The 11460-nt window shown below is 38.8% G+C and overlaps 1 protein-coding gene across 1 annotated transcript in view; it reads right to left on the bottom strand.

The window, feature by feature from the left end:
* Window positions 1–1331: 1331 nt before the first annotated feature.
* ATRX (ATRX chromatin remodeler) overlaps window positions 1332–11460 on the bottom strand; it is a 73123-nt gene continuing 62994 nt past the window's right edge. The window contains exons 29-33 of the mRNA XM_059824602.1: window positions 7478–7627; window positions 6156–6281; window positions 5811–5906; window positions 5124–5252; window positions 1332–4282 (exon numbers count right to left, since the gene is read on the bottom strand). Of these exons, the coding sequence (XP_059680585.1) occupies window positions 4004–4282; window positions 5124–5252; window positions 5811–5906; window positions 6156–6281; window positions 7478–7627 (780 nt within the window). The 3' untranslated portion in view covers window positions 1332–4003. The remainder of the gene's footprint in view (window positions 4283–5123; window positions 5253–5810; window positions 5907–6155; window positions 6282–7477; window positions 7628–11460) is intronic.

The following is an 11460-nucleotide window of genomic DNA, read 5'->3' as shown; positions in this document are numbered from 1 at the left end:
ACCCAGCGTCACGCGCAGAAGGACGAACCGCTCATCCCACGGGCGCGCGGCAGACCCGGAGCTTCTCCAGACCCTTTGCCGCAGAGCACCCGGCCTGCGATCGCCAGAGGAAGGTTTGCGCACGCCTCCGAGATCCAAACCGTCGCCCAGGTCGCAGCCTGTTCTCAACCCTTCACAGCAGCGCAGCTCTCCGGAGACGCGCTTGGGTGGAGTCCTGCTGGTGCTCCACGCTAGGACACGTCTCCAGGGTGTATTCTACAGCACAGGGGGTGCACGTGGGGTTATTTCAACACCTGAGGAGGTCGGGAAGTTCAGAGGCTGCGTGCTTCCGTGGCTGATGCTGCGACACCAGCTTTTTTCCAAACATCTCCAGCTGGGAACGTTTAGGACATTTGTCTTTCCGTAAATGTTGAAAATTTATCCCCAACTCTTTTTGCTTGAACTGATGAATTTACTTTTATTTACCTTGCTCAGAACCCTGGTTCTGCTTTTAAAGGTAAAAACCAAAAAGCCCACAGGGTAAGCACTCGGCACCCGACACATCAAACATCGCTGTTGAGCGTCGGAGCCCCTCGCAGGCCCATCCCAGGACGCTCCCCAGCCGACACGGACAGCCAACATCCGGCCTCTGCCACGTGCACGAGCCTCCCGCTGCCCTCTAGCCAAGTTTTTAATCAAGTTAAAAGTTACAAGGGTATTTAAAACCACGTTGCCCCCACTCCCCCTTACAGCACGACGTTTGTTTTCACACCAGACACGACTTTGATGGCATCTGCCCTTTCTCAGCTACGGGCAGGACCAGCCGTACCTCCCCGAGCAGAGCCGCCCGGGGCAGTAACGCGGCTGCAGCGCTGGCCGGGAGCCACCAAAAAGCTTCAAGTACAGGGAAGGAGCGTAGGGGCAGATTTAAAACACAATTGTCACGCGATTGTTTTGTGTAGGAAAGGGGTTTTTTTTGCCCAACAGGTGGGATTTAGTAACTAAGAAAGAGAGAAGGACAATTATGAAGTTAAAATACACCAGTAGGTTATTCTAATTTGACCAAGTAGACCTTCACCTCACGCTTAACAATTTATCATGGCTGGGCGGTAACTCACTCTTCATTTCTAACAGACAGATTGGCTGCAGAAGCTACTATTAATTCATATAATTTGAAAAACTGGACCACAACTATTTTCCCTAAATTACTTTAACGGCTACATCCAGTAATGGGTACCTCGCTGAAGAATAAGAGAGCTGAAACTCCCAGCGCAGTTCTCAAAAGACAGGTTCTCAGCCTGTGTCCCTGCGGAGTTAACGCTGTATTGCGAACGTAGCACAAGGCACATTGATGTATTTTGGTCACTTTATTAAATGAGATATTAAATAGTTTAAGTTTCAACTACTAAACAGCACTTTGAATGGTGAAAACACAGATAGTATATCGTCATACTTGAATGCTTCTTCTCTTTAAAAACACATTTCCAGTCCTTATATATATTACAAAACAGCCTTATAGGAAGAGGTGACACCTTTTCTATAGTACTTAAGATATTTAATACAGAACTGAAAAGCCATCTAATAGAAACAAAGGCAAGTCTTCACAGCTGTATGATTTCAGCAGCCAAAGCTGGTTGATGGACTGAAACATTACTATACAACTGGGACAAAACATATACAATATCACGATACTAAGCAAAAACGCTTTACATCCAAAGGAATAAACAGGTTACAAAATGTGGAGAATTTAGCAGGCAAAACTGTATTACAAGCAACATTTTTAATCGTCATCTTAAGCCATTTCATCTAGTTAAAACATCTAAAACAAATATAAAAATGAGCCTTTTATTATCTTACTGATGTATGTTCTGTCCTTAAATATTTGTTAAAGCTTGATGTTATACTCAAAGCACATTGTTATGCAGCTAAAATGTCAAGTGAGAAACGTATATGCAAAGTGGTCCAAGTTTTATTTCAATGCTTGTCTTGGATTTCTTCTTATGCATTAGTCTTCTGTTATCCATAGTTTTGTCCAGAATGAAAAAAAATGTGCCTTTAAATGTTGCCTAAAACTTCCACATTTAAGTCTTTGAGTTACTGTAAAACTCCATTGAACATTCCCAGGTTTGGTAGAAAGTATTTCTCTTATTCACGACACGTAGGAGTATCGGTGAGAGTTGCCCAGAGTACATTTGCCTCCAAATGTTTGTCTCAAACTCTCACATTTTGTTTCTTCTAGTGTGAATGCGTCTCTTTTTGCTCCCCTCCCCCCCAATTACATTTAACTGTAGAGCTGGCAAAGCACTAGAACATACTGAGGTTCTTTTGTGGTATCTTGTAATAAAAGAGTCCAAGACAGCAACTTGTTAGCTGGTTTTGCAACAGGTCAACCAAACTCTGTTCAGATCACAAACCAAGTTTCAATCGCAAAATGAAATCTCGCGTAAGATTTGCATACTTAGATGCAAAACCCACTTGTCCATTCAGGGCAAGAACTCAAACTCCTGCAAGAAGCTTTCCAGAAACCAAAACAATTTTAGTTCACGTCAGCAAGTCAGAAGAGTCCAGCAATATACGGAGCAAACGTCTCCATCCGCTCATTTCTCCAGAGTTCTCTGTAGTCGATACACCATTGCCCCAAATGTTCCTGTCACTTACTTTTACCCCCAGATTATAAACTTTTTTTTGGGGGGGAAGAATCAACCAAACTATATTCAAAGAAACCCCTATTTGTATTTAATTAGATCTTCACAAGCACAACAACTGTGGGTAAAGAGAGTGCTAATGATATATAATAAACCAGAAATTTATCTCTGGTCTACATGAAAAAGAAAAACAAAAAAACCCAAAACAAAACAAAAAATCAAGCTCTTTGTGTACTAAATCATGTTTTCACACAGACGACAGGGAACGGGGAGGAGTGCATAACCAAAACTCTTATCTAATAGAGGAAAAGTTCTTTCACTGTTCTGGCAGCTCTGGAAGTTGCTACAGCACTTTCTTTGTATCGATTTTAAATCAGCAATGGTTCTGCCTTTTTAAAGTTGTTTCTCTAACAGGGTTTGACCCTGGCCACCATCACTATTTTAACCCCCAAAATACCAGGAATTTAATTTTCTTGGCCCGTCTCCCATTGCCGGCAATGGGAAAAGACAGTAGCACCAGCATTAAGGAGTTAACAGAAATGTGCTTTGTATTGGACTCCACACAGAGTAAATTAGCGCGTGAAGGAAAAACATCTCCAACTCTTAAGACCGCCATTTGTTTTTCCACCACATAAAACTGAAAATAAAAAATGGCAGAAGACTAGGGAAGGACAATCACCTTCCCCAAGTCACTATTTAAGGCTGTATACACAGTTTCTATATAACTGCATGACTCAGAAGTTTCAGCGCAGTAGTATTTAAGAATATTGCACTCAATTCTGTTTCAAAGAGTATTTTCAGTTCCTGTTTCATTCAGCATAGATGATATAGTATGAGTCCAGACCTCAGTCAAAAGGAAACTAGACTATTTCTGTTATAATATTCCCACTAATATAAAGAAATGGGTAAGCAGAAAAGTATTCCATAATTTGAGGAATCAACTCTAATCAAGAACTCAGCTGTTTACGATTCACATATGGTATACTGAAACATACAGACCTGCAGTCCTTCCTAAGCTTCTCAGATCTGATGACGGCTTCGCAGCTACTAAAAGCAAGCGTAGGAGTTTAGACAGGAAACCTGTGGAGATGCTACTGTTACGGGAGGACTTGTTTTCACTGAAAACAACTTGTTATCTCCTGTACTTAACATATGTAAGAAGATTCTAGGCAACATCACTGACAACAGGGAAAACATTATGTCCTATTTAAACAAAGCTGAAACACTAATATGGAACATGGCATTTAAGGGGACCAACCAAACTATTTCTTATTTTTTATTTTTTTTTTTTACAGTTGAGTTCTGTTAAGCCATTGATTCCTAAAAAAATAAAAGTTCTTTCTCTGATTTTAACAATCCTTTAGGCTTTTAGTGCAAAATCACATTGATTTCCCTTGGGAAGGCCCTGGATTTTTGCCTCTCATTGGGGGTGGTGCTCGTTGTAATGGTGGTGGCTGCATACCACCAGACACTGACTGATACATTCCTCTCATATCTATCTGTTGGTAGTTGGAAGGATTCATTATTAAATTCGGAGGCTTTGGCATCATGAGATGACTCATTGCTGCTTGCTGGTAAGACATCTGCTGCTGTTGCTGCTGATTGTACTGCTGCTGTAGTCTTCTGTTCATAAGTATCCTCTGAACACAACTGATTAACTGTGAAGGGAAAGCAGAGCTGTTACAACTGCGTGACCCGTCTCAATGCTGCAAGTATCAAGTTCAGAGTCAAAATCAATTTGTTAGGGATAGCGTGGCTGAAGGAAAAAAGCACCATTGTTATCACCATCACTAACGCGATGGTATTCACAAGCTGATTACTGTAGAGACCATTTAGTAACACCATTTAGGGCTAAGTTCTCTTAATGACTTGCCTATTGTATATTGCATGCAGCATTTAGGTGTACTATACTGTGAAATTATTCCTGGGTATAAGTTACAACATTATTTGTCAGGTACCATTTATCTCCCCTTTGGAAGTCCTGCATGCAAACTGTCACTAAATGTTTGTTTGCCTAGGAGAAAACTCTTCCCATTGACATAATCTGGACAACTTTCAGATTTTGCAAAATAATTCTAAGCTAAAAACCCATTACCAATACTTTCTAAGATGTGTGTTTCATAAGCTGCCTTCTGAGCTCCAGGAATCAGATTTCTCTTTAAGCCTCGTGACCTCCAAGCAAAGTACTTCCAACAGAAAAATCTGGCGAGTATTTTTTTTTAAATGAACTTCTCATGGAGTCTCCTTCGATGAGGCTGAGCAATGCAATCCAACACACTGCAGAAGCCACCATCTCCTGATGTTACGTCACATACGCTGTGACACAATGCCAGCAAATACTTGACCCATTGAAATGCACATTCTCTAAGTACATATTTATGTACCCAAACATATACTTCTATTTTATGAACACACACACACACACACACACACAAAGTCCATACTCAACATCCCAGTTCAAACATGGACAGCTGATCAAATAAATGTTAGATATTTTACCATCTGTTGTTTAGTAAGGACATCGTTATAGATGGCTTCTCGGCGCTTGACATCAAGTTCCTGGCTTGCCTGTCTGCTTAGTGCCAGGGCTTGTACTTGGCTCTCTGTGAGTGTTACATTTTCTTTCCACTGAAAAGGAAAAAAAAGCGAAACCTTCCTGGCACCAGTCATTTTAACAAAGCGTAATGGTAACTGAGGTCTTGCATTATGTTCAGAGTTGCATCAAGAGTTAAAACATAGCCCAACTTCCACTACACGCAAAATTATACTTCAGCAGAATTGGAACCATGAGTTGTTAGTTCTAACCGCTAATTAAGGTAATACACCTCTATATTATTGGGAGCAAGCGAGAAATGCGGCAGCCCAAGATAGATAGATAAAGACGAGATACGGGAAATGCATCTTATTTGTGTATGCATATTATTCTTATTTGTGGAAAATCATTTTCAGAGCATGGCAAGTAATTATGCATCCAAACTGCGAGTCTTTAAGGCTCTATGTCACCTAGATACCATTAAGGGTTACTGCAAGCTGCAGGGATAAAGGTCAATACAAACTGGAAATTATATTCACTAATAATGCAATTAATCAGCCGAATTATCATATACAATAGTAATTTCTTTGCCTGGTAACGTTTAACGTTTTCACATCTCCTGATCTAAACCTACGGTTATCCATTTCACTCACTATGGTTGAAATGATGTCTTCAAGGGGCTGAATTCTTGCTGCAGTTACACTGTTGGTTGCTTCCACAACTTTCTCTCTTCCTTGATTAATAAGGTCCTGAGAAAACACCAGAAAATTAATTATAAAGCACAGATACAGAGAGCACATTTTTTGCCAATCTTTCGTAAGTTTTCTTCATCTTTGCATTGTGTACCTGGACTTCAATTACTTTTTTCTCATATTATCGTATTTTCTCATTATTCATTTTCTCATTTTCTCGTATTTAAGAATGACATTATCCATTATTTGCAACAGAAAAACGCATGCTTACAGCAACACAGCCACACTACTTGGATTGCTACTTACCTCCAGCTGTTGATTACTCATTGCTGACAGAGCACCCAAATTGAAAGGAATATATGGTGTTTGAGAGTTGAAATTTGTGGGAAGCATATTGGTCCCAGTTGGCATGTTGAAACGCATAGTCAAGCCCTTAAAAACACAAAAGGCACTTATATTTGAATAACGCTGATAATTCACGGTCTGCTATAATAACACCTGAAATACCATACACAGAAAAATCAGCCCTTGGAGAAGGCTACAAGCACTGTACGCTGCCCGTGAAGGCGAACCTGTCTCAGTAACCTGAAGATCCCTTCCAAACCTCAATTCAGAAGGACATTTTAATCACAGAGGAACCTAAGTTCTAGTCTTGAGTAATACGGGACTTGAGCTTCATTGTAATTATTTGGTATGCTAAGAAAAAAAATGACCAAGGCTTATTAGTATATCTTAAGTTGTTTAAGATGCATTTTTTATATTGCGAACCTGCTACTTCATGTTGAGTTTGACCTGACTGTAATCAAATTTTGAAGAAGTGAGATGCGTAATTCATTAGCAGGAATATAAAGCTCATCTCCCATATGGATTTCTCACAGGGCAATTTCCGTGCTTACTGTATTATATCTTCGTATTTCTTCTCCCTCACAAAACCTGCTCCCAATACTCCATTTCATTTGTAATTTGTTCACTCAAGATGGTCAGTGATGATTTATACATTCACTTTCTGTACTTTCAGATTACTGATCAGATCTGAACACCAAACTTTGCCTTTCCAGGAATTTTCTGCTATTAGACTCCAGTTTCACCAAGTTATCATATTCCTTTTACAGTAAAAAAATCCCATACCTGTAGCCAATTTACAATTTTCTTCATTCTACCACCTGCTTAAATATCAAATAAACAAGGCAGAGGAAATAATAGGAAAAAAAAAAGCAAGCTTTTCACTCCTTTCTGGCAGATGTTTATATATTTGTGGGATTGTGGCAAAAAAAATCTGAAATCAATTGTATACCTTCAATGGAACTAGAAATTTCCCTCAAAGGGTAAAAGAGAGGTATTACACAGGACACCAGTTGAGTTTTATTAAGAAATACAAAAAAAATGTGTGTAAAAGGAAAAAGTAACTTTTAAATGAAAGTAACAAAGAAAATACACACAAAAAACCAGCACTGAAAGAGCAAACAAGAAATTTTATCTCCATTTTTCAGTATGTCAAAATGTGCTTCACATATCCATTTCCTGGCCTGTAAGAAAATTAATTTCCCCAAAACAAACCGAAAAGGTAAGCGGTACTTAAATCCGGAAAGGTTATTTTCATACGTGTAAACCTGATGAGATAGCTTTACCTTCTTTTCTGCTTCATATTCTGCCCATGCTGCCTTCCTTTCTTCTTCAGTGAGCTCCTCTTCCTCCTTATGGTCCAGGAGTGAATCATGCTCGTGGTATCCAACTATATACTCTTTATTGATTTGAAGCAATTCTGCCAGAATTGTATCCTGTTCAAAAGAAGAGATGATAAAATGCAAAGTCACCCGGCAGCTCTACTCTATTTACTCGTTGTGCGTGCCTAACTTACCCAATTTCACAAACAGCAGCTCAGAGCACTTCACAGCAAAACAAAATTAAAAAATAATTTAAAGTACAATTTTCCTCAGAGGGAGGGTAATGGATTAACAATCTGTTACAGAGATGACAGTCCAATCACTTCATGAACCACAGGAATGCACTCAGATTCCACAACAATAAATGCAGTTTAAGAACCTCAAAAGAATGGAATGTGCTCAATGATTTTTCCTTTGCTTAGGCTGGATACCTGAGAGGACCTATCAATAATCTGCATCTATATATAAAGATATATATAGAGAGATATATATAAAAAGAGTACTTCTACTGGATTTAAAACACTAAGAAGTACTTTGGTCCATCAACTGTCCATCAGTGTTCAACAGAAAAGGCTGCTTTCTTAAAACTGTTAAGATACGCGTCAGGATAAACAGCCCCCACCCATCTGGAGTAAGGAAGGTCAAATCACTGCTATGAACTGGATTTGATCAGCAGGTTGCAATTTAGACCTCCATATTCCACAATACCCCTAATGCTTAATTGCTTTTAAGGTTAACAGAAATATTTACAATGTCCTGTATAATGGCAAACTATTGTGAAGGTTTTGTTCACAGACATGCTAACATTTTATACACATGTATTTGTATTTTTATATATGTGTGTGTATATATATATATAAAAGAAAGCTCCAATATACCTCCCCATTCAGTCTAAGATTTCTAACACAAAAAATTATACATAAATCCTATCAGTGTTTTTTGAAATGCAGAGTTACCAGGACGTTGACTATCTCCTAGATAAAGTAAAAACAAGTTGGCTGCTAATGAAAATACTAAGTTGCTACTGCCGTTGTCTGGACTACAGATGCCACATGATGATAGATCATTATGGCAATTAAAAAGTGATATAAAAACAGGCAGAGAAAACGAATGTGAAACGCTGGTATTTCAAGGTAGGTAGTAATGCAGTTCTCATTCTCACTGAGTCAACATTCCAGTCTCCACAGTTTTTCCAAAATGATGTGTCTTTATGTTAAAATAAAGGTAATGCTGCAAAGGATGAAGAAAAACACGCTCTTATAAGGCTACTAAAAACTGCTGATGCTGCACTGCAGGAGTCCCCTTTTGGAGATAATTATTGAACATGGGGTTTTTTAATTGCACCTGTATCACTGATGAGCTTGCCGAATTAAGAAAGCTCCAAACCTCAGCATTCAGTCTAAGATTCATAATACAAAAACATCATCTCATTAAACTTTTGGACCATTCTTGAAATGAATTATAGTGAATATACTCTTTGCAGTAGAATTACATGAATACCTACAGACCCGCTCCACATCATCCCCTTACTCTGCTAGGCATTTATACAAACAAGGATATAAAGCGTCCCACCCTGACATTTTACAATCTAGATAAAACAATGGCTGGAAAGAATGGCTTGTACCCGCAAGCAAACAGATTTTTGCAACAACACTCGGAACTGCATGTGGAAGTCCAGTGGTTTTGTCACAACAGCTACAGAAAGTTGATTGTTTCTGTGTGTGTTTAAAACTCGATTATGTTAACCGATTATATAAGCTAGTCCTTGTTTCATCCTTCTGCTATCTGGTCTCCCTAAATTTGTATCAGTGCTTTCATCGCCAGCTCCTCAACAAAATAATTCAATGTAGTATCCACATGACTGATGGGCTCAAGGAACAAATAAAGGTATTTTGGGGGTGGCGGGAGAGAAGGCAGAGAGAGAAAAGGGATGCGATAATGGGCTATGACGAAAGCATCTAGAGGAAGCGGGTGAAGAAGTCGAGAAGATATTACAAAAGTAAGCTAACACCATTAAAGCGCTCTCAGCATACCATAGCTGTACATCAGTGTGTGGAGGGTTCCTGGACATGCATATGCATTAATTTCCATGGTAACACTATTATTGAAAACAATACTGGAATATAATCCACACTCACTTAGCCAACACAGTCCTCAAAATGTGGTTTAAATTACATCCAACTGCGTGTTTGCTTTTCTTTGTCTAAACTTTATTTTGCATTCACTTTAATGATGGAGCTTGAAAACTGGGATATGGAAGGTACTGCCATTTAGTTTGTTTAATTTTACAATGAAAAAAAGAATAAATTCACCTTACACACAAAAAAATCATCAGAATAAGTATTCCTTTTCATTTGTTTAGCTTGTTGCTAGAACAATGATTATCAATTGGTTTATAAGCTTTCAGAGGAAATCCTGGCGACGAATGACAAAATGAAGAGATACTGAAAAAAGGTTTTGAATTTTAAAAAAAGGTTTTTCTTTTTAAAATCCTGATGGAAATTAAATGCTATGAAGAGATAAATGCATTAGAAAGGAAATCTTCCATGAAGGAATGCAAGGTTATGTTGCAATTCATAAACAAGTTTCTCTCAACCAATTGAACATTTAATACCAAGGTTAAAAATAAAAATACATTTAAGTAAGCAGCAAATTCTTCTGATTCTGAGATCAACAGCCTTCCAAAATTCACAAAATTGTCCCCTAGTATGGAACTACAGTAAAACACATGCCCTGGCTATGTCCTGCGGTAGTATAAAATAATGATATACTATATCCAACTGAATCTGAACTATTATTTTAATCTGCTTTTCCAATCTGCATTACAGGACCTCAACCGAGCCAAGTTTTCATTTCACATAAAAATGTGACTGTGACTGTAATCCACCGAACTCTAATCCACTGAATCTGGGGAAGAATAAGCAAGAAACAGAGGGTGCAATAATGCCAGCTCCGAGGAACACACACTGCCCCCCCATTTTGTCTTTGTCCAGCTTCTACGTCATATATCCTGCTCTGAAGTATGTATCGCACTGGCCAAGGTAAGCCACAAGTATCGCACTTATCACCGAGTCTGGCTATCAGTATTCGTGGTGAAAAAACTTCTTCCCGTTAGCTACACAGCAGCCAGTCTACGCCAGTATACAATCCTTCGGGAGCCGAGTGTTAAGAGTCTGTGAGAACCTACTTTAAAAAAAACCCCAAAACAATAGCCCAGTCATAAATTACATTGATTTTTAAAAAAAAAAAAAGACTCCATATGCACTGTTAAATTCAGGGCAAAGTAAAATGTAACACCCCAAATACAATCGTAATACTTTAAATAGAATTTTCTCACTTTACACCATCTTCTCCTTTTGAATTGCTGCTCTACAGAAAAAATAACAAAACCTGCTTATGCCTTTAGTCTGTGTTAGATAATAAGTCACTACATTTGCAAAAAGCTCATGGCCTACTTACAGTAATTATTTCTATACTTAAAATACAGCAAATTTGACTGAGTGATTATTCAGGCTTAAGACACCTGTGACACCTTTTTGGGACTGAAAGGATTTCTGACGTAGTCCTTTTCAACTCTGCAGAGATAGCGGATGAATGAAATCAAGCAGTGGAAGTTAAGACTAATTTAATAACGCATGTGAACAACATTCAAAATAAAAATATTCTGTTAAACCCAAGTATTTACATTGTTCAAGAGGCAGAAGCTGTTTCAGAGGGCTAAGGGCAGAGAAACGGCACTGCGAAGTTACGATTGCAGTGCAACAGGCATCTTCCCCTGAGAACTCCACGCGCTGGCTCCGCAGCACTCCTCGGCAACCTGAAGGTCTTGTTCAGACTGCAAAGGGCAGAAAACTGCTGCTAAAATTAAAAACTTGACATGGAACTTTGATAAGCTTCCAGGAAAACTACATATTGCACATTTGCCATGTGACTTTCATATAAAATAG

Source organism: Gavia stellata, chromosome 14, assembly GCF_030936135.1.
Source record: "Gavia stellata isolate bGavSte3 chromosome 14, bGavSte3.hap2, whole genome shotgun sequence".
NCBI classification, from domain to species: Eukaryota; Metazoa; Chordata; class Aves; order Gaviiformes; family Gaviidae; genus Gavia; species Gavia stellata.
This window is presented reverse-complemented; position numbering and strand designations above follow the sequence as displayed.